A 27,537-nucleotide genomic window follows, 5' to 3' on the forward strand; every position below is an offset into this window, starting at 1 on the left:
ACCAAGGATTGTCCAGAAGCTGCCTCAATGAACTGGCAATCTGAAGATGGACTGGAATTTCTAGCAATCACATACCATAAATCCCTCCAAGCTTTGTATGGACTGGGTTTTGATACTCCCATTTTAAAATACAAGGTTTTAATGAATAGTGTCTCTAATAAATTGTAATGATAATATTACACTTGTCACATGCCCACACTGTGTACATACATGTACTACTTCAAACTAGTAATTATTTTAAAAATATGAATGTGTATTTGCTTTCAAAATGGTACATTTATGTTTCATTTTTAAACTTATGTTGTTTTGAAATTTAAGCAGGCTGCTCATTAAAAATTCATTCAAATAAACTAGGTATGTACTTTCTAATTTTCAAACCCTGATTCCCATTCCCATAAAGAGAAAACTTACTACAATATTACAGGTTGCTCTGTAGAGTTACTAAAAAATAGTTGGAATAATCCAGTCAATTCACATCAAATTTTTAAGTACTTCATTTAATAACTTCTACATAAAAATAAAGATGGAAGAAAAATGGAATAATAACTAAATGCGTAAAAGTTGCTCCTTCTTACTGTAACAAGTAGACTGCATTTATTTGGCTATAAAGGTATAGATCTTAATATCTAAATCAGTCATGATTGTTTAAACAATGTAAAACTGGAATATGCACAACAAAGTGCCATATATATTCAAGGAATGTATTAAAAATCTTATAGCAAATACGTTATGATTCTTGAAAGCACAAATGGACTTGCCTGGGGTCTTTCTGAATGCTGTCTATGGATGGAGATCGCGTGGTCCCATCATCAGCGGGCATTGCGTGCTGCAGCCTGTTATAACTGGACTCTGACAGTCGATACTGCATTGACCTGTAGGGTTCCGCATAGGTAGCTGTTGTGTTCAGAGCATAATTATTTCTTTGGTATGTGAGTGTGCTACGCTGACTGGATGATCTTTGCAGATTTCCGACTCCTAGTATAAAATCAGTATTAAAACAAACTAGGTAACAAATGTCTATTGAAGGGAAGAGGCAATACATGGTTAAAAGTGTAAGCAAAAAAAAAAACCCAAACCACCAAACAATAAACCAGTCTTAAAAATGTGTACTGTTCTCAATGTTGAAAGCTATCGCCAGATTTAAGGGAGCAATTAGTCAGTGTCCGAGGGAAGATAGAGAGGTTAGTTACAGAACTAAAGGTTTGGTGGAATCAGGCTTATGCCTCAGCTTGCCTCAACAAGTATTTAAAGAAAGAAATGCATCTTGTGCCATCAAGCAGAAATGAGGATGCAAAATGTTTTCAAGGTTTATAATAAAATTCAATTACTAACAGAAACATCAATTTGCCAACTGTACTAAAAAGAAAATGGAAAAATAAGTAAAAAAAAATTTATATAGTTTATATCATACTTTCCTTTTCCCAACTACATGTACATTTTCCCTGACAAAAAGCTAACAAAAGGATGATTTCAAAGATTAAGCTGATTGTTTCAAAAACAGGAACATGTATCTTCCTGACTTAACAGAGCTGTTGTGGTAGCTTTTGTTCTTCCAAGGTAAGTGATGTTAGGTAGGAAAGTAAACAGAGAATTCCAATTTCTAGTCATATTTCCTCATTGGCACATTCTGACAAACTTCCTTTGTTTAGTCTAGGTTGTAGAAGATAGGAGAATTGCAAAAACTGTTGCCCTACTTCAACATTCCATACTCTTAGTATTTCAGTTACATTAAAAAACATTAAAAAGCAATTTTCAAATATGTGAAAACATGGCATATGTATCGGACACTTCTCTATAAATATTTCTAGAGAGTTACTTAGTTAAATCACTAATATTTTGAGAGTTTTTGGAAATTACTCCACTATACAAATTACTAATCAACCTTAAAGAACAAACTGCACTGCAACATGTATTAGATTTCTCTTTACAGAAAATCAGTTCTAATACTAATCTAATGCCTATGCACTTCATAATATATGAGTAGCAATTCTATGAAATACTAGAGAAATATTTCAGTTTCAATACAGGATCTTCAGCTATAGTATTTGAACATTATCCTTTGCTGAGAAGTTGGGTAAAAGCAGTATTTTTACTGTGAAAGATATGGTAGGTAATTTAAGTGTGCAAGCTATCATTTTACTGTACTGATGAATAAAAAAAATATGAACAAACTCAATTCGTAAGAGAACGATGCACAGAGAATGCAAGAGGAAGCAATAAATTTTTTGTGTCATGAAATAATGCTTTGCTTGAATGTACCCGAGTGTCTGATATCAAACAGAAAATATTCTGACCCTAAGCTGACACTGATATATAGCCCCAAGTATTTCTTGCAAACATCACAAACACTTTTTAATTCCTGCTGGTTATTTTAAGTCCTTCAAACCTAGTTTCTATCTCCATTAATTTATAACATCCAGTTTCTCCTTTTAAACTTGCATTATATATCTCATATATGTTCTCCTATATGCCATAGGTTCCAGGAAAAACTCCAGTAAGTAAATTAAGCAGGACTTTGGGACACAGTCAATGGAAGAGCTTTGGAAGGCCTTTACCCACCTGACCCTGTTCGATATAACGCTGACTGGGATCCCTGGTGGAGCTCAATTGTTCCATGATTTGGACTACGGTACACAGGACTGTAGTAAGTTCTGCCTTCATAGATAGGGGTGATGTGCAAGTCAGGAGATACAGTTGATCGTAATTCTTGTCCTAGTTGACTGTGTTGACTAGCATATGAACTCCTCAGGCCTAAAACCAAGAAGAGAGAAATATGTACATGGCCCATATCAATTAAAAATAATAAATCTGTCATGCTTGAATCTTTCTTCTTTCAGCCAAGAAAAGGTGTTAGTTATATCTACAGTTATAAAGATTTATTGATTAATCCATTATTAAATGAGCCATACTGAAAGATTCATTGACAAAGCAGCAGTTCTTTGATGAAAAGTTTTGTCCATACACTGACAACTGTAAGTTTTCCAACTCAATTTTTTCGGTAGCATTTATAGTTGAAAGTCTAAAACATACATAGTAAAAGCTAAGTCAGCATGTACAATTCACAGATTCAGCAATGACAAGGTAAGTTGTGAACCTGACAGAAATCCAATTGTGAAATAGGGCACAGCCTAAAGGGACTCATAATCCTGAAAATGAATCAATGTGTAGCAGTAAGAGCAAAAGTCGTCTTGGTAGTGGCAGCAGAGATTTAAACATGTGGAGAAAAGTCTTTATTAAGGTTTGAATAGCCCATGAGGTGGATATATCTATTGCTATGCTGCAGCTGTGTGAGAATCTCTTTTTTCACCTTGCCTTTCAGCTGTCCCTCTTGAATTCCTTTTAAGTTACCTCTGCCTCATTTAACTTAAATTCCTCAGCAGTGGACCTCCTGCTACCACTTCTGCAGCGCTAGATCCAAGTACATTATTGGCAGAGGTGCAGAGCAGCTTTTCAATAACAGCATTTTGAATAGAAATGCACAAGTTCAGACTTGCTTCTCCTTGCGAAGGTCCTCGCTCTATCTGCTCCATAGAAACTTCATTCATGTTGCCTAGAATTTCTTTCTGTGCATTCCAGTGTGTCGCTGTATTTCTGTAACCAGCACTGATGTATCTTTCCCCTGACTACTTTGCTGAATCAGCAACCAATCTCCTATTAAGTTCACTGTTGCCATCCTGATTAGGAGGTTAGTGGTACAGTCTTAATCCTGTATTTCTTCTTTTTCAGCCCTAGAACATTTTTTGACATACAGCACCTCCCCTCCCATTGACTATCTAATGCATCCTTAAATATACTTGGCTTCCTGGTATTGGTGTTGTACTAACTCGCTACCCACCACCAACTTTCTCACCTATTTTTAATGCTTTCATTTAAAGCATCCTAGTTCCCCTATTTTATAAGTTACACTTCCAGAGTCTATAGAGAAGCACTAACATACTAAACCGGGTAGTGGAAAAATAGTTACAATGCAGTTAATTCTGAGAGTTCTTCACCATTTCCTACTTGAGTTTTGTCAGCTTCTGTGCTGCTCCCTTAGAACTGAGGGTACAGAGCTTTTGCAAGTAACAGGATGCATGACCCAAAGGAAAAGCTCTTCTCTACTTATCAGTTTCTCCCCTACCCCTACTCTTAAAGAAATCTTTTGGAAGCATTTCAGAATTGCTGTATTCCAACACTCCTCTCTAAACTCCACACTTCTGTATCGTCTGCTTCACTGCCTTACATGCTCCTAACTGACAGTCTCCTTGGCTAACCCTTTAGCTAGTTAAGTGCTAAACAAGCCTCAGATGGTCATATTTAATAAAATATAAGCCAAACCCATATTTATTTTAAAACTTAGTTTACTTACATATTATATAATTGCCACATAACACTTTTGCCACCTATACCAACTTGGTTTCTGAATATTACACTACCAGGAAAATTCTCTTTAATTTTGAAAAGCTTTTATTTTTAACATTTGTATTCCAGTCTCTTGAATTTTTACTTCCTTTGAAACAATGACACAATACTACTCCTTTTGCCTCTGAGATTTACCTTGCCATGGGGTCCTCTTCCACTCTGACTTTTCTTTACTGCATCTTGCAATGGCCTAATCTCCCCTTCACCCCTTTTGAACTCACTCCAGTTCCTTCTGCTCTTGGCATTCTTCGTTTATTCTGTGATTTCACCAGTTTTGTTCTTTTAATTAAATTATTCAGAGTGAAGATGTCCAAATATACTTCCCATCGTACTACAGTAAATAAGCGTGACAATCACACACATCCCACTTGGTCTCAGACCAGCATTCCTCATGCTTCCCTTCCTAGACTGCTAACCTAATTTTTTTCAATTTTACAACATAATTTATTGTCATCTTTCTTGCCTAAAATTATATGCAGAGTTTATCTACAATATTTACTTACTACATCAAATCATAAATTCTTAACAGAGTTAAAAAAAGTTAGCAAATAAGTATGTAATATATGGGTGGTATAGCCAAGGCAAACACGTTTTTAAATGTTTAGTCATTCACAAATTCAAGTAGGGCATAAAACCAGCATAATTTTTGGTTTTAAAAGATATTTTTTAAACTATTTTATAAAATTAATACTGTTTTGTCCACTTTGGCATTACCACTGTAAGCACTAAAGCTTTAGCAGCTATCAAAGCAATAGAATATGCTAAGTGAACTATGCAAAGGTAATGAAATGATGGAGATTACGGAACAACTTCAAAATACAATTAAGTAGTGATGCGTAACCAAATGTATCCTGCATTTGAGCATTTTCCCCTCCCCCCAAAAATTACAGACCTGCTCTATCACAGTGTCTGCAAGGAAACCTTTGGGGGTCTCACAGGTCATCACTAAGAAAACACATCTATAGGCAGTGAAAACAGAGGGACTTCACCAAAGCAAAGCAGGCAACTGGACCTATACCTCCCAGCTGATGATGCTATCTCCCGGGAAGACACTCATCTTATTAACATTACAGTTTTCCCAGAACATGCACCACACGGATACTCTTCTTAAAGACTGTAGGCACAGAAGGAACAGAGGACCTGATCATATATCCATCCTCTCCTTCAGCTTACTTAGCAGGGAAGAGTTCTGGATTATACTAAAGGCTGCTACAGTACTAACCTTCCCCCGCATCTAAACTTCCTCTCAGAAAACTGATTGTATACAAATTTCAGTTGAAGATTTCAGGTGTTATATTGAACTGTTCCCTCTAAAGAAACATTAGAACTAATTTATAATAGAAAATGTAAGAGGTTTTTTATAATACTGAGGGATTCTTACTCATAGTTTGTAACACAGAGCACAGGAAAGTCATACCATTTCAAGTTTCCTGGAAAGACTACAGTTGAGATTATAAAATAAGGTTGAGGTTATAAAATAAGATGCTATCCAACCTTGACTACCACAGTTGCCAATTACTTCCTTTATACTACAAGCATTAAATTTAAAGCATCTGTTTCTGAATTACTGATTCACTAGCCTAACAACTCTTTTTTTCTAAAGATGTATCAGTTCACCTGTTTACAGACAAGGTGATATTCTCAAGCAGTGGTATTTGTAAAGTACCTTAATAATATTTTAAGAGTACAAGATTACTGTTATATCACAAATTATGCAGCCCACTGCACTGCATTAATTTAAACTACTGAATAGCCTTTTCATATCAAGCTGATTTCTGCCCCCCGCCCCCGCCATCAGACTGGTAGATTACTACGTCTTGCAAACAGAGGTAAGGGAGAAGACACCTTACACCTTTTGCTGACGAATGAGAATATTTGGGGATTTCCTGCAGTATAATAGTTTAAAAGAAAAAAAGAGACATTGCAGATTGTTCAAAAGAGCGTATGGTCTAACTGCAAAACCACCTTGTCTGCGGTCATTTAGATGAAGGTCAGAACAAAACCAGTAACACACAAAGAACTTAAAATGTAAAGTAACTGCATCTTAATAAGAACTGCCTCTCAGATGAATAGATTCTACCTTTTAGGGCTTTATTTTAAGCTAATATTACAGTGGTTACCCTATATTTATGTTGAAGTATTTTGAGATAGCCTAGAAATATTAAGCAAAAAAAAGACTAAAATTCAGTGGTACTAACTTACATACTTTAAGAAAGAACTAGACATAAAACTAGTTCCAGCCTAGTATCTTTTACTTTGTGTTTAACCTGCACATACATTTAAATGTACTTCATCTTTGAAAATACTGAAATGCCTCTGTTTGGAAGACTCAGAATTTCACTTAGCTACTTAAAACATACAATTTAATTTAACACATGGCTAGCAAGCCAGTAATTGAAGAGAAAAACAGTATTCACAGGGACCTTATGGTATGATAGATACATAGTGTTTGACATCAGTATTTACAAGCGATTTGATACATCCACCACAATTAGGTCCTAGTGCTACATTTCATCCATAAAACAACTATTGCATTATGGGTTTTCTACAATTGTAGGTTTGCACCAAGTTTGAAGCTGTGTCTTTACCTTTTTACTAACCTGTAAGACTATCTGGACGTGGAGGGACCATTCTTTCATATACATCATACTGCTGTCCATATTGTTCAATATCATGAATTGTTCTTTGCAACGTTGTTCCCAAATGCTGTGGAACTGCAGTCATGCCAGAACGCTTCGGGGAAGAAGATCCCAGCTGAGTTTGGGATGGAGAAGCTACTCTGGTTTGTACATCAGCAAGGGCAAGAGGAGAGCCAACTCTGACCGATGTTTGGTATTGGGAAGTCCCGCCATTGGGATTTGCCGTCTGTCTGGATGTAACCGAGCCAATGCGCCGCACAGCCGTTGGGGAGGCAGGTCTCTGTGCAGCATATGGGGATGCTGCCCGCTGTGCTGGCAGAGTAGTGGATGAATATGCATGAGAAGTAAGGGATCTTTGCTCAGTAACTGATGGAGAACCATACCCGCTACCCAGAGATGTTCGCAGTGACCCCCTTGAAGGGGAAACACCTGTGCCGACCATGTAAGAGGGAGACTGTGCTCTGGATGGGACTGAACTGACACGTCTCATGACTCGGTTGGTAGCAGTATTTACTGAAGGCTGTTTAGAAACAAAAGCATTTATTAGTTTTATTGTTTAGACCATGTAGTGGATACATAGAGAAGTTAACAAGATATACAGACAATTTAACAATATATAAAAGCAGCTGGAGAGTCGCTTTTATGCCAAATGTAATTCCTTCAAGTTTTCCTATAAAATAACTTCTTTTCTAACCAGTATTTCTTAATATATAAAATGGCAATTTAACATTAAAACAATCATCCGTTCCTCATTCTTATTTAGCTTTTTATGTTAATATGCACCTGTGCTTTCTTTCCTCACTACCACTTTGGAAATTCATGAACAGTAATGCAAAGAGTTCTAATAGAAGCTAATAAAGATTTGTCGATTACTGTCTTACTATCATTCTGATTAATGAAAAAGGAGGGGAAAAAAAGCAGAAACAGCAGAAGGTACAGGATCACAAATACCATCTTCCTTTAACCACTATGTTTACATGCAGACTAAATTCTAGGAGGTTTTCCCCAATATCACAGCTGAATTTTAAGTGAGTGATACTTTCTTGATATTGTATTAGCAGCGTACTCTGCAGTCAGGAGTCCTCAGAAGTTTTGCTTCATTTAAGCTGCAGTGAGTGAACCAGATTGCATGCATGCTGATTTCAGCAAACAAGTCTATGTCTGCTGCAAGCCATTTCTTCCTTTTAACCAGTGAAGGTGTTACATAAAAGTGTAATTTAATAACATTAATTCCATCCTATACAAAGGTAGGTCCAGCTATACAATTACTGTCTTTAAAGCTGTGTTACAGACAGTGTACAGACAGAGGTAAAGTGTACTATTTTGAGCATACCTGGACTGATGTCTGCCCTTCAGCTCGCGAGCTTCTCACCAAATGGTTATTAGCAGTTCCAATAAGGGAATGCTGCTGTCTGTTTTCTGATTTGCTCAAGTTTTGGCTGTTATGGAAACTGCTTACTTCCTGGTAACCACTGTCAGAGTAAGAATTCATTTGTGTTGAACTTCTGGAGTTACCTATGGACCCTGTAGATATGAAGCCAGCATAAGAATAAAAGCATCAAACAACTTCACAAAAATAAAATATTATATAACTTTGTTATTTGTTGTATTCATAATTGTATTACATTTTTATACAGTCAATACAGAAATATATTCTAATATTTAAAATGCACACAACAGACCCTCACTTTCATGGAGAGATGTCTGTTCTGGTGAGTAGAGGTTCCCTTGTTCTGGTTCTGTCCTAATGTCATAGGCATTGGTATGAACACTCTCTGACACTTGGGGTTTGTTTACACTGGTGGTTGGAGGATCTGAAAGAATAAATTAATTAGATAAATCCAATGCTTCATACGTAAGTTTCCTGAAAAGTCAATCATAATAATTTTCTCACACATACTAACTAAGAAATTACTTCCAACATAAATAGAGTCTACTGGTAGACAGGTATCATCTACCAAACTAAATGAAAAGAATATTAATACTAATGCCTGAGAATCTTGTTTCCTGTAGTTTTGATGTAGTTCTACAAGTCTAATTTTTCAAATGTACATTCCAACCTATTTTAATGAAAAATGTAATTGATCACCTAGTATACTTTGCAGAGTAGAAACATTGTGCAACTGTGTTGCAGTGCACAGAGGATAACTATCACTTGTCTTAAGGTCCTGTAATCTCAAGAGCTTCATAAATAAAAGGCTGAGTTGAATTTCATCATTGTTTGCATACCATCAACAGAAGCTGCTGCAAATTTTATACATTTTTAACTTCATATACTACTATCCAAGTGTTTACTTTTTAACAACTCTTAAGCTAACTTCAGTTCTCGGAGTATTAGCTGAACTTTACAGACAGCAAAGGAAAGTGTCATCATACATAAGAGAAAGCAAAGGAGACATCACAACACTATTATGAAGAAAGGAAAAAGTTAAACACAGTCTGGAAAAAAGGACAAAGATGAGGACACAAAACAACAAGAAAAACTAAATCAAAATTATTTCGACAGAATTATTAAGCATTCAATTGCCATCATGTTACACTTATTGATGAAGAACAGGAGTCAGAGATGCAGTATAGAATCATAGAATCATTTAGGTTGGAAAGACCTTTAAGATCATCAAGTCCAACAATTGACCTAACCCTGCCGAGTCCACCACTAACCCATGTCCCTAAGAGCCTCATCCACACGTCTTTTAAATACCTCCAGGGATGGGGACTCCACCACCTCCCTGGGCAGCCTGTTCCAGTGTCTGACAACCCCTTCAGCGAAGAAATTTTTCCTAATATCCAAACTAAACCTCCCCTGAGGAAGGGGAGTAGGAAATGTGGTTTACGTTTAAAGGTAACACCAGGTACCTAAATTTGTGCTGAAGAAATATATGAATGAGCCTAAAGTGGAAACCAAAAGAAACATGCTAAGAAGCAACAGTCTAGTAAAAACTGTGACTGCTATGCATCAAAAGTTGTGAGGTGCGGACAGTGAAGCCTGCTAAGTGGTCTTTGAAAATGAATATAACAGCATGTTACAGAAAGAGGCAAACCTGTTAGGAGTTTGCAGAAATTTGATGCTAGGAGGAAGACGGAAAAAAGGGCTGAAATAAATTCTATGCAATAGCTAACAAAAACTCTCTCAGACTGACACAGAATACCCTGATATAAAATCTAGTGGCACTCATGGAAAAAAGTCCCCCACAAAACCAACAAAACACAAACCAAAAGAGCCCTGACAGATGAGCTATTGGAAATTCTTTATAAAAGTTGTTATTACAGTATACCTCAAAACAGAAATACAAAGCATAGAGTATTTGTACCTATCAAGCTGTAAAGAAATACTCTGATTTTTACCAGTAGCTGTACACAAAATGCTGGTGTCTCGCTATTTGCACCATTAGCCATAATGGAACATTCATACTAAAAACATTACTCGTTAATTGCTATTACAAGGAATGTTTGAACACTATTCAAATACCAGATTAAAAAATCAATACATTGTAGAAATTACAGGCAGTCAGCACAGTTATTTATCAGTAGTACATTCTTACGTCAAAACCATCTAGTAAAATTTGATGCTCATTAATTTATTATAATAGGAGTATTATGAACAAATTTAATTAAGATTTAATAAGAAATGTTACTACACTTCTATTAATTTAATCATCAGTATGCCTAGAAATGATACAGAGAACCAACACTGAAATAACTCACTTCCACAGCTCCTGTTACACTAACTTGACAACACATCGTAACAGACATCAGTGGGTATTACATATTCTTTAGAATAAAATACTTGCGGGGACTGGGACATTTAAATTATAATTATATTCAACTTCAATATTTTAGTCGTCAATCTTTTTTGTTTAAATAATACAAGGCCCTGTTATTGTAGTTACTTGATATTACATGATACTAAATCAATGTCAAACTGACAAATAATCAATTTTGGGGGAAACACACAGGAAGAATAAAGTTCAATTGTGCAGTGCCGTACAGATGTTCCTAAGAAGAGGTCTGAACCAAAACCTCACTTCTATCACACATTTGCCACCAAGCAAATGCTTTCACAATGCTAAAAAATAAAGATTGTTTAGGCTCTCCAACAAAGGCAAGAATGCACAATAAAATGAATTGTTGTCTTTCTATCTCTCTCTCTGCTACTATAAATCATGAGGAGAGTGCCCTGAATAAAATAATAGCCTTTTTATAAATGGCTGCTGATCTAATATTCTATTTACAAGCATCTGCAAAACAACATCATTTTATATTTCTGTTAAAAATTCTGTATAATTCTACTGATTCATAGAGCAATTACAGCTACGGTCACATCTTATCACACCGTCTACTAATGTTTTTTGATATAAACTACTATCTGCAGTCAGGAAAAAAAGGTGATTTAAGGGAGTGCTTTCATTCACCTTTAACTTCAGTATTTTTCACATTGCACTTGGTAAAGCATCACCTAGTGACGCTTCTTCAAAACATAGCTCAAGAGAGAATCTGTAAGTAAGTAAAAACCCTCCAAGCATGCTTTAATCACAGCATAAAATGTAAACATTAAGTGAAATGTATATCACAAAAGTCTAAGCAAAAAATGTATTTTTTTCAAACATGCCCACTTCTGAGCAATTACTCCAGAAAAGCCTTACTTTAGATACATAGAGATGTGAGAAATATACATCTAGATTTACATTAATGCATACAGTATTTAAATAGAAATATTATGTTTGCCATATGTTAAGTGACTTCTTAGCAGGGATGTGCACAGGGGATTTTTAAAGAAAAGAAACACACAAATGGCAGGAGAGAATTAAAGGAGAAAACAAAAATATGAGCTGGATAGATGAAAAAAAGAAAGAGGAACTAACAGAAAGTTAAGGAGAAAAACAAACAGTAGACAAAGAATAAGTTACAGGAAAAACTGAGGACAAACTAAAGAAATGGAATGCAATTGGATGAGATAAATCAGTAAAACAATGACCGAGATCTATCAGAAGGTATCTTTACCAGTTGTGAACTCTCGCTGGAACACTACAGAGCCAGGGAAAATAATGTGATTAAAAAAAAAACCACCCACAAAAATAATTTTCACATTGAAAGAATAAGTAAAACTAATTTCTCAATTACTTGAAAAAACAAATTTGACTTCTGTTTAAAAACATTGCTAAAAGAATACCTGAAAAGCACCACCATGACTAGTAAAAACAAGCAGGCTGTTGAGAGTATTAGATTTAAAAGAAAGGAAAAAAGCTAATGTGTGCCTCACCTCAGCTGAGACAATACCATGATGGCAACTGAAACCATGTAAATACAATTATACACAAGTTTAAGAGCTTAGTCTCCAAATAAAACAAAAAACAGGAAGGGGAATGGAAAGCAGATAGTTTGAGAGACTTATTTACCTAAAATATTCACAACTATCATAATTATGAATATGCTTGAGTGAACAGGTAAATACAATGTCATTGTTATTCTTTGTAGAGCAGAAACTGGATAGCTCTTAAAAGTGCATGCATCCTTATATAAAGATATGATAGTAACACTATGCAGAACTTGGTTAATAAAACTTTTAGCAAGCTACCTAAAATGCTAATTGCATTTTGACTACATTAGACCTGTTTTGCTTAATACGACATTCCAGCAAGAGTACATGACTGAATTAAAGAAACACAATACAGTGCAAAAGGCACAAGCCTTATGAGGAGAGGCTGAGGGAGCTGGGGTTGTTCAGTCTGGAGAAGAGGAGGCTGAGGGGAGACCTCATCGCTCTCTACAACTGCCTGAAAGGGGGTTGTGGGGAGGTGGGTGTTGGTCTCTTCTCCCAAGTGACTAGCGACAGAACAAGAGGAAATGGCCTCAAGTTGCACCAGGGGAGGTTCAGGCTGGATATTAGGAAAAATGTCTTTCCTGAGAGAGTGGTGAAACACTGGAATAAGCTGCCCATGGAAGTGGTGGAGTCACCATCCCTGGAGGTGTTCGAGGAACGTGTGGATGTGGCATTGTGGGACATGGTTTAGTGGGCATGGTGGGGTTGGGGTGGTGGTTGGACTTGATGATCTTACAGGTCTTTTCCAACCTTAGTGATTCTGTGATAAACCAATTCGCAGGGAGTCAAGGGCCCATTTCTGGTCCTGCTGTGTGGTTTTGACATGTTGACTTCTGCACATACACTTCATCAATCTAAAGAGATGACCACTGTTCAGAAGATTGACTCTTCAACATTAAGTATTTTAACTGATGTAAAAAACCTAACTAGTTAAATGCTCTTATCTGTGAAGGACAGATTGGATTGTTTCAACAGACACCTGAATGTCACTTTTAAGATACAGTCTTATCCATTCCACATAATATAGTCAAGAGTAGATGTGAAAGTACTACAAGACAAATGTTTCTTGTTTTGGAAAGAAAGTTCTAGCTATCCTGAGATACAGAAATAGAAAAAGCACTCTCAGAAAAGCCTTCGCTTATTGGAGATTTTCCCAGTTAAGTAAGAATATCTGTAACAAGAAAATCAGTTTTCAAGCTTAAAACATACAGTATTTTTTCATGATCCTTACCTGCCAAGGGGAAGACTCAAAAGGATTTTTAATGAATTGCAAAGGAGACCCAATACACAAGACTTGTTACAGACACATCACACACAAAAATGCAAAGGCACAAAAAGGTGGCAGAAAAGTACCTGCAACTACCTCTATGCCAAAACAACCCTTTACAGTAACAGAGGAACACAGAAGTCTCTTCATGTGCGAGATAGAGGATATTAATGTTATACTTTAGAAAAGATACTTGAAAAACATATGTAGCATTGCTGCTAATGTTCAGTTCACTTCAAAACAAGCAATGAATGCAAAGAAAATACCTGATGATCTCCAAGGAAATGACTTCTCAGTAGAGCTGCAGAAAGGGAAAAAAAAAAAAAAAAAATCACAAAAATGAACCATGTGGCTAATTTGCATTTATTTTTAATTTTTTTTAACTAAAGCGTACAAAATTGTACGAAAAACTGCAGCAGATAAAGTTTCAATAGCCCATGTAAATAATACTCTGCAGCACTTTACACCTGACAACTAAGCCGTTGGCTATTGATTTTAATTTTGTATTATTCAGTGGGAATGCCCTGTAACTTACTGTATGGCAGATTATCAAGCAGCGTAACCTATCTGCAACAGGACAGGTAAGAGCATGATTTATGATATGCCCTTCCTATTTAAGGTGTAATGGCGTAAACAGAATAGTATACAGCAAGCCTTCCCAGTCACATGTGTATGATTAGCAGTAAACAAACCACTTCAAAGACAGAAGTGTTTGCTGCTCGTGGTAGGATCTAGCAAAGGAAGTTTGAGAATCACAGTTCTAGAGCATTTTGCTTCTAAATGTAAAGAAAATGAAAAAAATGAACAGAAACAGACCTACAATTTTTACTGTTATTTCATCTTCCAGTTTTCCAGAGATAATTCTGATCTTTTGCATATGATGAGAAATCAGACCATTTGACATACCAAAGCATACACACCTCTAAGTGTAAACAGGTAACAGATTTTACATTGCCAAGGTTAAAGAGATGCCTTAAGAAACAAGTATCAAAGCAGGTGTTTAATCAGTGTAAACCCCTACTTCTCTTGCATTTTTCCAATAACTATTTTATATGAAACTATCTTAACCATTTTGTTTCTTCTACAAAGCAATGTTCTTTCATGTGTTGATAATAGTATTGGTGCACGACTACCTTTGCAGACAAATGCAAAATTCATCTATGTATTAATAAAATTATATAAATTTTTCCATAAAGTATGTAGAGTATTTCCTCACTCTGCATATGAACTATCAAACTTTGAATATTAAATCATTTTTGCAATGATTATAAGCTGCTATTTGCCAAACAAAAAGCTATTTAAAGGAAAAACAGGCAAGTCCATCAGATTCTATGATGTCTAAATATAAGCATGCAACTGATTTTGGGTAAGATGTATCTATTTCTAAATTAGTATTATTCATTTTACTTCTTTCTACCACAGCTACTAATTACGAAAAACTTTAGCACAGCAACATGAACAATACTAGATACTTATTTTCTCAAATAAAAACAATAATTGAGGAGCCTTTTTTGGAAACAAAGTATTAGTGTATAAAAGAGTGCTAAACTTGCATACTAGCACAAACTGATCTACAATTACAACGAAATTTAAAGAAAAAGGAGAATTCAAATGCAGGCTTAAAGTGCCTGAAAGCCAACTTCATATCTAGGTAGTGACGGAACTTTTACTACGTATTGGCTACTCTTTCCCTCAGTCTAAAATTTTAGTGTCTTTTGTGGTGCTACACTATTTTTTTCTTTAGAACGTACATAAAGTGGGCCAGTTAAATAGACCGAAACTTGGTGTATAGAATTACAAGTGAGGAGCTGAACTCCAGACTGAGACCTTCCAGGTTCATCTGCCTTCACAAGTTTCTTTGCATTCTACTGTATTTCTGAGATGCTTGTGGAGAGAAGGGTGCTCAAACACAGACTCCATCAAATTCAGATGCATGCCTGAACTTTCACAGATATTCCTGAAGAACCATCTTGACCAAGTCCAGAAGCACAAATATCTTAAGTTTAGACAAAGACGAAACAACTTAGCAGTACTGGAACACAAGTCTAATGTCAGAAACACTAAATAAGTATATAAACAAAATCAAACTACATGCCAAAACAGGATAAGCAACTAGTTGAATAGAATGTCATCCTATGTTTTTTTAACTAGGATAGTTTAAGAACTTACCCTACGACAACCTGCCGCTACCTTCCCCAAAACTCAGCTGCTGTGACCATGTGAGTTCTGTCATCCCACCTGAGTGCAAAGATTAGTTTAAACTACCTTTGGTGGTATAGTTTAAATTAGGATTTAAACAAACCCAGATTTTGCATGACAGAACCTGCTAAGGCATTTCAGGAAAGAAGGTCATAGCCTCCAGCTAACAGGCGGTAATAAACGGCTATGGATGGTGATTTCTTAAGCTATTACAACTTTCTCCGCAGCAGAACAGACTAAGTGAACCTGGTACACAAGCTAGACAGCTCTGTGAAAAAGCAAAAGTATCTAGAGACACCTGGAACGCTGCAGCAAAGGAACTGTACTACCATCACCTGGCTATTCCAGAGCAGGAAGCAGTGTCGACACCACCAAACCTCCATTTTTGCACGGCCTTGGGTTCATTCAGTTTAAATAAAACATTAAAAATATTTCTCATTTCTAGTACACTACCATTGAATTTAACTAGAGCATTAACTCCAGAATGTTTCTTTGGCGTATTTTGGGGATTGTAACTACATGCCAAAGTAAATTCTGTGCAACTTTAATGGTTTTTTCGCTTGCAGACTGAACCTTGTAACTATTTTGATGAAACCTTTAAAAATATTTCTACTGTTAAAAATTCACGAGGAAATTTGTACCAAAACTGGTATTGAATTCAAAAGAATTTGTATAAAACTGAATGAATTTTAATTATTGAAAGCCAGCTTCTGAATGTTAGTTAATCTACATGAATTCTTTACAGAGTACATTCTTTACTCTTCACCGAGCAAACTGGGATATAATGGGTTCTTTAATCAATTACTGTTAGCCTATTCATTAATACTTTGCGCCACTGAAATGAAGAAATATGAAGACTGTTTGACAGATACTGTGAACACTGGCCCCAGATTTCTCACGCTAACTGAACATCAAGTTTTACACTCTTCACCTTTTACTTTATTCCTCAGACTTTCTGGAAACTCAATGCCTTATAATGAGATGACACCATTCTTTGGTGCTAGCAAAGGCAAGAAGCGCTAAGCATAGAGAAATACTTTACACTTACATACACAAGATTATAAAAAACCCCAAACGTATCTCTACTCAACACATCTGGCTAACTGAACTGTCTTTACATGTACAGGACTTACAAATGATAAAGGTTGCTCTGACTATGGGTCATAAATAGAAAGCTACTTCATGAACAATTACACTGGTTAAAAATTCAACTTGATTCTTATTAAATTATTTTTGCAAAGTCCAGCATCTACCACCTACTGACTTCATCATCTAATTTTGTCACCTTACAGATGAAATGTTTTGAAGTTACCAAATCTTTCTGCTTTGATAAGTAAGTCTAATGCATTTTATTCCACTGTTTAAAAACCAGGGTGGTCAAATACTGCACTACCAGTGAGAAGCTGCTGCCATTAACTAGTCATTATGCTGTCTCTTCCTGATATTAACATGTACTAGATATCTAAAGAGAGCCCATATATGGTGCACTGCACTTCTAAAAATACTTAATTTTAGCCCACTATTATCCTTGAAAAAGAATTAGGTTAGCAGGGTAGACATGCAGAAATTGTATTTTTCTTTCAGAACAGTCTGGTATGATGTATACAGTTTTCGATTAAAGAAGTTAGAGATAAATACTATTCCAGTATAGCAGCTATTTTTAAATGCTATGGAAGGAAAGCATAGATAAAATATCAGACATACGGTCATGTACGTGAAAAGAATCTTCTCTTCCCTTCTCAAGCTGCTTCATAACAGCACAAAGAATAAGTGAAATAAAAACATAACTCTACACTAAGTGCATATAAAATACATACACCGAAACACTAATTTTTTAGCCAGTAACACAAATATTTGGTAACTGAAGATGAAGCATGCATACAAACTCTGCTGAAATCCATCTATTCACTTTTTTTTTTGTCCTTTGTATTTTTTTTTCTCCTCACTTGTATTTCCTAAGTATCTGGAGTTTGTTGTGGGGGCTTTTTGGTTTGTTTTGTTTGTTTTTTGGGTGTTTTTTCAGTCCCTTTCTTAATTCCACACCTTTTCTTTGCCATCTTTCAGCTTTAGTTCAAAGCTGATGTCTTAGACACAAAATTAAACCAGCTGCCAATCTGGAAAAAAAAAAAATCTGATAAAAGGAAAAGGTTTTGTATGAAGTCATTTAGAGACAAAAAGTACAAAGTATCACTAGTACCATTTTACATTCTTCAAGTGATAGCTCTCAGATAAACACTTTCCAACTTTGGATTTCCAAGTTAGAAAAGGAGGTCAACATTCATCTCAGTTGAATGGCTGTGACAGCTCAAGGACTTGGCCACACTTCAAAGGCAGAACTGGCCAGTCGAGGTCACGGCCAGGTCTCTGACAGTACCTGTGTTTGGGATAGCAAGGCTACAGGAACAATACTAGAATTTAAGAAAATTGCATATTTCTAATTTTTTTTAAGATGTCTTAAGCAGTATGTTATCTTTTAAAAATTATGTAAACACAACTATGATCTTCAGTTTCTAGACTGGACAGTTAACTTAAATTCTCAGTGCTACATACATCTTTTGCAGCTGTTATATGTCATGAAACAGTTTAAGCCTATTATCTTAGCAAGTATTCCGTAAGATGAAACATATTTCTGATTTAAACAGTACCGCTTGAGAGAAAAGTAGTGATTTCCATTGCCTATCTTAACTGCTTGAATATACCGCTGTTGTCACCAAAAAAAGGCAACAGCTGAAAAAATGAAGTAATATTTATTAAATATTTCTAAAATGGTGAAAAGCTGTAAAAAGCTAAATATGTAATTCTGTTGAAAACGTATGTACTTCACACATATTTCTTTAGTATTTTAGTTTACTGCTTGGCTAAGCTTTCATCATTGGAATACATCTGTTCTGTCAGCCACCCAGTAGCAAATGGTTTATTCACAGGGATTCGTGCTTGCTGCTTAGGCGGAGCTGCCAGCCAAAACTTAAGTGCTTGTTAAGACTGAATGTGTTGTTTTACTTATCCTTTATCTTCCATTTTAAATATCTACATCAATAACACGTTTACAATTTTATGCAGTATGAAGACTTAAAGCTTTGTATAACTGTAAATTCTCAGTATAGGGGGATTTTTCTAAAAAATGGCATATATTAAACTCCATAAACTTGTAAAACACATCACAAGCACCTGGCAACCATCAAAATCAGTATAACAAGAATTCGTATTTTTGCTTTTCTTGTTGATACAGGTTAGCAGAAGTTTTCACAAAAATTTAAACTAAACAAAGTAATTTTCAGTCTTCAACTTTTCTAATAGCTATCTTCTTGAGTTCACTAATATGCCTAATTCCTGTACCCACTCTGCTAGACACTGTACGAAGAACCATAGCCATCTTATGTCCCACATACAAAAATTAAACAGCTCTGCCATCAAGAGCAAACGGTCCTACAACTCGCTAGGTGTTTTCAGCTGACACAGGCAAGCACTAATGCTTTGGGTATTAATTTAGAAAGCTGTATCTGGAATACTACACCCGGATGTAGTCACTAATACTGAAGGATGCTATTTCAGTTTGAAAGATTGAGACTCCCAAGCCCCCACAGCAGGCAGCCACGCAGAACAGCTGGGCACGGGAAACACCAGCCCTACGGACAGCAGAACACTGCTGCCACCCTACAGTCCTATGCTGTCTGACACCACGCACAGTTGGCACTGTGACAGTATTAACAGCACACTGCCCATTGCCAACATCTTCCTACCAGTACCACAAAATAGTATTTCAAACTGCAGGTCTCTGGCATGTTTAACTGTCTTCGGAAAGAATTAAGAGTCCTTCAAATATTATTTTAGCTAAACGATGCACCACAGTAACTACCATGACACTCACTGCCTTTTCAATACTTCAGGCATTTTCACAGGGTGACCACCTGATCAGTCACAATTGTCCACTAGAGACTTTAGGTCATCTTGCACGAGCACTCGTACAAGCAGTTACCATAATCCAGCTGACACACAGTCACTTACTGCGTCTCAGTCTGTAGTGCGCGGTAGATGTACATTCACAGAAAAATAACAATCCTGTTTTGTAGCACAGTCTACTATTGGGTAAGATAGTAAGTATTTACATATGCAGCTGAAGTCAGCATTAAATCATCACTCTTCAATTGATCACCAGAGCAAATAATCAGTAAATTACAATTTTTTTTTTTATATTTGAACATCAGCAAATTGCATATAAGAAACAAAATTCCTCCATTCTACTGGCATTCAAAAGCTTTGATGGAATTTCAGAAATGCTTACAGTCTGGGTAAACAGAAAACAAAAATATGAATACCTGAGCTATAACAAGAAACTTTGCAAGTTTCACTCATTTTCAATGTAGACATGCAAAAAATAAGCATTTCTAAATTTCTGTGGACTCAAGACAAGTGATAGCACACCCTGTAATTTTAAATGAACAGTTGATGCTGCCTGAGTGCCACAGCTGAAGTGTGACAGAAAAGACATAGCATTCAACATCAGAGACTTGGAATGATGTCTTCTGTATCTCAAGATAAATGCTTTTGATCACCCACCCCCTAAGCTAAACATCTTAATCAGCCTTATTAAATGACGGATTGACTGGAAAGATAGTGACTCTTTAGGACCTAGAAGTTAGAGTAGGGGACCCTATAACGCTTCCTGAAGTCATCTGGTAAAACTACAACCTAGAAAATATGCAACACATATTGCATACACATCAAAGGTTGTATGTCCACTTTAACCACTAATGAACCTACCTATAAGCATGATTCTTATTGTATTTACATTCCCAGGACTGCGTGAAGACCTGAAGTAAGCAAGTAAGAAACTGTGCAAACCAGAAGTAAACACACCAATAGAAACTTCTGTCTAACATGTAGGTACAATCAAAAAAGCAGATCTGAACAAGGCTGTGAAGAAAACATGAAAAAATCATGAAAATTTGCTGATGTTTTAAGACCAATGGCTCTGTTCTTGTTTTTTCTTTTTCTTTCTTTTTTTTTTCCCCCCTACTAGGGAATTAGCAGAAATGAAAGATAAGAAAAAATAAGTTCATTACCTAAGAATTCTAAAGTAAGGGCATTTCAAAGCTCAATCAAATAGTAAAGACAGAGGAAGAGATACTCAATGAGACTGTTTTTAAAACAGGAGAACAAACCTAACACAGTCCATTCTCAAGTTCTGAAATTCAGGTCACAAGATATCATTACAGTCTAAAACATAATAAAATAAACCCCAAATCTTTATATGTAACTATTTGTAATACAGAGAACAGAAACTCTACAGCTAGATTAAAGATTTATAATACACTAAGAACTGTAATGCCTAAAACAATCATAGCATGGACCAATTTCTAACAAAAGGAGACTCCTCCATTCTGCAACAGAGATAGGTACTTCCTCCAACCGTTTAGCATCAGCAACTGTCAGGTGACCTGATGACCGGTTATTTTATCTAACATGGCAAGTGGTTCCTAGCTAGCTACTTATGAAGGAATTACTCATAATTTCTTCTAAATTGTTAGGATAAATTGACTATTAATATCTGTACCCAAAATATTCTTCCAACAGCTCTATGATGATCAGCTAGAAGATCTTGATTTAAAATTATTCATTACTTAGCTAAATTCTGTCAAGTACACTTTAGCCCTGCTTTTATTGTACGCTGAAGCTCTGCAAAGAAAATTAAGTATTTTTTTCGCTTACTTTTAAATTTAATATAGCGCTTTAATTGATTTGTTTTCAAATTTCGGTAAGTGTAATATTAGTGTAAATAAATAAATAAACAAGTAATTTAAATTACTGTGATTCCTTCCTTCTACCTGCCCCAAAAGCACATACTGATTCTAAAGGTAATTTTCATGGACCTTATAATTTGCCACGAAAGTTTGGTGACATCATATACTTCAGTATATACAAGCAATTTCAAATACACCTTTTGGAAATGCTGAAATATTTGATATGTCATAGGAACAAAATGAAAATCATTTCTGTAAGGATAATTACACCCAGATCAGCTCACTCCGAACAGTCTTGTCAGGATAAACTTGCTGCTGCATGCCGTGGAATGCCCCGAGCGTGGGGGCAGCGCAGAGTTTGGAAGTGTTTCGCATGTTACTGCTCCTCAAGTGAAACAAAAGTTACACAGCTTAATACAACAGCGTGCTGGCTTTCAAGCAAAACTACTTGCTCTGTTTACACTCTTCATAAGCATTTTCCCATCTTATGATAAAAAAAATTGTGTGATCATGAAATGCCATACACTGTCATCTCACAGAAAGTTTATAGTGTTCAATCACAGAGTGCAGTATTTTACTCAATCACTTTGGAATATTTTCTACTACTACAGACAGTGCACACTGTATTTCAGTTGGCATTGGGAAAAGAAGATTATCTGCTACTTAAAGCAGTGAAAATAAACCATCCTAATAGCTCTGAAATACATTTACTTTTACAAAACTCAGAAGACTTCAGGTAGGCACATTATTATTCAAACTGACTGTTCAGTACTTTAAGCGTTAAAATTTTTTTGATTATTTACTGTACTGCCAAAAGGGCTTGCATTCTGATGAACTCTAGTGTGCCATTTATGTACTTTTCTTTTGTTAAAGTGCTTGTGACAAGCTGCTATTATGAGTGCAGTATTTTACAATTAAAATAACAAGTATGAGCCTTTTGGTTTCCCAACACCACTCAGTTTTCACAACATACACACAATAGATAACTCACAAAAAGAATTAGTCGGATGTGAGAGTCATACAGCCAACTCCCACCTGAGAGGTTAGGGAACGTGTTTTATAAAGTGAGTCTGACTACTGACCCTTGATACATACTGATATCTACCTGCATCAGCACATACTCCAACACACCTGGCAGCCCAGAACTGAATCCAACTGAATCAGTAACACTACAGATGGAAAGTTAGCTGCAATACTGTATCTGTTTGTACCGGAGGCTGAACAGCCCAGTGGCTTCTTCATAGAAACCTGCGCATGTTATAGCACGAAATGAAAAGTAAGAAGATACAACTGAAACCTCACATTGTTTTTCCCAGTCTATCATCTCCCATCTTGTAGTGTATAACAAGGGTAAAAGTATTTAATACTTACACGTAACACTAATCATGTATCATTTCAGGCTCTTAAGAGGTTTGAAAGTTTAGGGGATGCCATGAAAGACCTTAGAAGTGTTGAGCCCAATACCCGTTTATAAAAGTAATTATGAGAAGAAATAATTTTAACAGGCAAATAACCTACAAGTACACAAAAATAAAGCTGTATTAGAATCCAGGGCTGCAGCTGATCTAGTGTTTCCTTCTCCATCCATTACACTACAATTGATTAGGATCTGCAGATCTGCTCTTGTTCTCATCTTTCACACTCCTCTTAAGAGAGCAAAAAAGCCGACTACTCCTGTGTGTTGCCTGCACTTACAATATAGTTGTAATACAGGTGGGCAACAGACTAACAAACTTAAATTACAAGTACCCTCTGTTTGTTCCGCTTTGTTCATGTGTACAAAGCAATACACGCATTTCTTAAGGACTAGCAGTAACAGAAGGAACCATGCTTCTGAAATGAGAGTCCTTCTCAGGCGCACTTAAGTAGGTGACAGTCTGATCACCGGTGCCTACCTCCAGATGGATTTATCCAGGTGTACATCTGCACGGGGTACACTTCATACTGTGCCAGTGTTTGGGCTCACAGCCATGAAGACTGGCTGAGAAGCTACAGGTACTAGTGCAGAGAAATTTAAGTTGGTTTAAAGTACCGATTTCACATTTCCCCATTCCCTCACCAGCTGTTACCACGACTTCCCTTGGGCTGGCACTTGTGCAACTGGGTGATGAGCTGGCTCAGAGGGATGACGTGACTGACATCCAGAAGAGCTTGAAGCCTAAGCTGAGACCACCAAGACAGGCCTGTGCTGCCGCAAAAGTACCTGTGACTTCATGTCAGCATCTGTTCTGCAAAGCAGCACCACTTTCAGGACAATGCTGGCTTGCAGGAATCCAGCTCAGAAGTGGGTAGATCAGAGGCATTGCTTATGACCACCGAAGTCAACAAAATCTTCAGCTGGACCTCTGAAATTAAATGCTCCCAAATGTTTTAACCACATTAAAGGAGACTAAAGCATTATCTTTGAAACAAAGCATTGTTGATTTCCTCAAGGGTGGAAAACTTGAACAAAGGATAAAAATAAAAAGGTGTATTCATCGTTTAGTTTTGCTTGATTTTTTAGATTTTGTCATTGTTTTTTTGGGGTTTTGGGGGATTTTTTATATAAGACTATCAGACAATTCTTATATCTGGCTAGGAGAAACACCATCTTGCTCTCTAAATGCTTAACTTGTCTGTGTTTCTGGGAGCAGGCTGTTAGCTGTCCATGACCAATCTCTCAACACAGCATTCAGTTTCCAAGCCTTTTCTCCATATCTTCTTCCTGTTTATTTAATTTCCTGTCAGCCTTAGCAAAACATTTACATCACCTAGTTTGGAGAAACACACATACCTTTTTATGGCTATAAATTTCAATGCTATATTTGTGTCTGCTGTGATACTGCTCTGAGAGATTGTTTTACCTTGATTCTTTCAACAACTCTTCTAACTACACTGGAAGCAACTGGTTATGAAGAAAGGAAAGCATCTAATTCAAATACAGATTTTTTTTTTTCCCCAGCTTCTCACCCATCTCTTAAAAGGAATATCCACATTAAAGAATAAGTCAAAAAAATTAACCAAGGACACGTACATCTCAGAACACACTGTCCAAACCAAGTTTTAATCCTGTGTCCTTCAGTAAAAAAGTAATGTAGCATAGCATTCTCATCTATACAGGACCAGACTCAGCTGGGATAAGAAAATTTAGGAAAACAAAAACAGTGGTCAGAATACAGAGGTATCTGTAAGAACTAAGAATATAAGTAGGCTTTAATTTTAAATGTGTAAAATACTTTATTAATAACTACAGAAAATTTATGGCCCAGAAAACAAGAGCTTGAAGAGTTTATTTAGATTCACAAATGTACTCATACTGAAGTATACTACAAACCAACTTATATGCTGATATTTTCTCCCCCTAAACTTTCATCATCTTTTTTTATACAAATAAACATCATTTAGCTGTTAGGAAGCAAACAAAAGAAGACATGACTCCATGATGTCATAATCTATAAATCATGTTTTCCATCTTGGTAAATGATAGTACTTGATAGAAGTATAGAATCTAAATTATTGTGTAGATACTGGTAATTGTACATTATTTCAAAAACAACACAATCTTATTTGTGGCATAAGCTAACTCTGGTCTTTGTACGTGAAATTCTCTGGACTTGGGATGTAGAAAAACCTTTTCCTTTGTATTACTCAGGCAGATTCACTGAAAATTAACATTTAAGACTGAATGAAAGGTGGCTGGAGGCATAAAATAACTGAAGCTTTTTACTTATTCTTCAATAGGAATTTAACTTTTTTAGCTTTCAAAGCAAAATCTGAGCAACAGCTGTAGAAATATGTGGATCTAGAGAAAAGATACGCAAGCATGAAGGGTATAAAATAGTCATCTTATCCAAGGAATATTTTTTAATATTTCAAAGTTTCTTAAACAAAAGTTCTCATGCTGGTAACAATACTGTCAAATGACAACTCAGGTCAAGTAGTTTGATGTATAAAAAACAGATGTTAGCTGGTACACTGCATTTTTAAAATTTGTTTTTAAATAATCGCCTCCTGTTTCTTAAGTTTTCATAAGAAAAATTTTCCATTTATCTTGCAGAAATATTTATTATGGCCACAGGAGGAAACATTTCAGAATGATACCCAAGTTTATTGCTGAAAGAATATAGAAACAAACAGTATTTAAGGCAAGAAATTATGCTGTAACCCGAAATGGAGGTATAAATGTTTCATAAGAGAACACATTGTTATCAAGGCTTTCAGAATAAAGAGCTACCAATCATTTAATATGCTTGAGATAAATGAGTGCCCAAACACATTTAGAGTTAAAAAGTTTGCTAAGGAATTAAAAAAAAAAAATTTAAAAAATCAGAATACTAGTTAAAGCTGAAATATTAACAAAATGCTTTGCTATAGTTATTGTCATCGTATGTAAAATATATTAGGTATGTTCCACACTATTTAAATATGCTAACAATACACTTATAGCAAGATGTTCCCTGAAAACAAATGTAACAACAGAAAGTATTGCAGAAAAGCTGGATGAAACGCAATAGTTAATTCAGGGAAAAAAAAAAATTGATTAGGGCATTTAACTAGCACTGTTACTTTGATACAAATATGTATAAGTCTACTGTGTTTCTCTTTGGCTGAATCTTAAAAACAAACTTCAACATACTTAAAGAGAAATTAAAGCTTTACATACACTTTATTGAAAATGTAATCAATGATTAGAGCGGCCTCTTTAAACTGTCCCATAACTCTTTACAGCAAATCTGCATTATTTTCATACGTCGGATATTAATGGAAAGTGAACAGCTATCAGTGAAAATATATGTATGTAGGACATAAGCACCGCTAAAAAGTCCTTTAATTTATGGGACATATGAAAGTAAAGTCATCAGGACTTGTACCTTGTGCTGGCGATACTTGGTGATTCTGCTCCAAGCCTACATCTTTCTAGCTGATTAGCCACAATTTGCCTTTCCACTTCCAGTTCTCTGGTAAGTCTTTGAAATTGGAGCTCCTGAAATTTCAAAATAAAAAGAAAAGCATTCTTGATGTTAAAAAATGGGTGTGGATTAATTCTGAAACAATCACTGTTTCATCACAATCATGTTTCTTGTTTTGACTCTTCTCCTTAGTGGAATAAACTATTAGAAGATTAAAGTGGGAATTTAGTGGTTCTTTAAATCAGTGATTCATGCAAATATTGATTTATCACCTGTTACAAAAGGAAAAACGTGTTTAAGCAGTTGTGGATTTTATTCCTGCAATTAAAAGTTTTGTATCTCCTTATGGTGCCACAATCTAACAAAATCGGTGCCTATAAAGTCAGTCTTCAAATTAATCTATAACAGAGGTATACCAGAAAATATTGTATCCTAACCTCTCCAATTGTAAAACTTCAAATCCTAAGCTATGCTATGTTCTGACTTTGGTATTCCAAAACTTAATATTTATTATTTCAAACTGGCTGAGGGTAGAGATGTGCTATCTTTCACCATTCCCGATTTCAGCTTTTGTTATATTCTTGGTCAAAGGCACCAAACCTCAGCCTTTGTAAAAGGCTTTCGGAACATAATGCTCAGAGGAAGACATGGGAAATACAAGCACTGCACAGAATGTTTGTGTGTTATTACAATCTGGAAACATTTTCTATAAACGTGATACTCTGAAATCTACACTATGTCATCAAGGGATATTAGTGGTATTTTCATCCACAGTTAGCTTTTGTTAATGATAGAAAAGAATTCTATCAGAGCAATTGTATTATTTTTCAAACTGATAATTCTACATCCCCTGAAGTTTAAGTAAACTCTTCAATACTACTTAAAAATAGATGAACACCAATATTTAATAATCTGATTAAGCAAGTCTTATATGCAAGTGAAATGCAGCACAGAAGCATTCCTTTAATTTTCAAGTGCAAATTACTAATAAGGGGTTTTCTTCTGAATGAAAATAATGTAATTGTATTATGTAGTAGTTGCATGCCTTGCCGTATTACAAAAGTCACCTTTCACTCATAGA

General features: G+C 35.7%; 1 protein-coding gene across 5 annotated transcripts in view; it reads right to left on the reverse strand.

The window, feature by feature from the left end:
• Window positions 1-27,537, reverse strand: part of PKP4 (plakophilin 4) — a 76,481-nt gene that overhangs the window by 35,927 nt on the left and 13,017 nt on the right. For 3 of the 5 annotated variants that reach the window (XM_059820730.1, XM_059820729.1, XM_059820728.1), the window contains exons 2-8: window positions 26,418-26,530; window positions 13,894-13,928; window positions 8,723-8,854; window positions 8,374-8,564; window positions 7,002-7,560; window positions 2,560-2,751; window positions 755-975 (exon numbers count right to left, since the gene is read on the reverse strand). In XM_059820730.1, coding sequence (XP_059676713.1) covers window positions 755-975; window positions 2,560-2,751; window positions 7,002-7,560; window positions 8,374-8,564; window positions 8,723-8,854; window positions 13,894-13,928; window positions 26,418-26,530 — 1,443 coding nt within the window. The remainder of the gene's footprint in view (window positions 1-754; window positions 976-2,559; window positions 2,752-7,001; window positions 7,561-8,373; window positions 8,565-8,722; window positions 8,855-13,893; window positions 13,929-26,417; window positions 26,531-27,537) is intronic. The other 2 variants (XM_059820726.1, XM_059820727.1) reach the window with 2 other exon arrangements.

The sequence above is a fragment of the Gavia stellata genome, chromosome 8, assembly GCF_030936135.1.
Source record: "Gavia stellata isolate bGavSte3 chromosome 8, bGavSte3.hap2, whole genome shotgun sequence".
Classification (NCBI taxonomy): domain Eukaryota; kingdom Metazoa; phylum Chordata; class Aves; order Gaviiformes; family Gaviidae; genus Gavia; species Gavia stellata.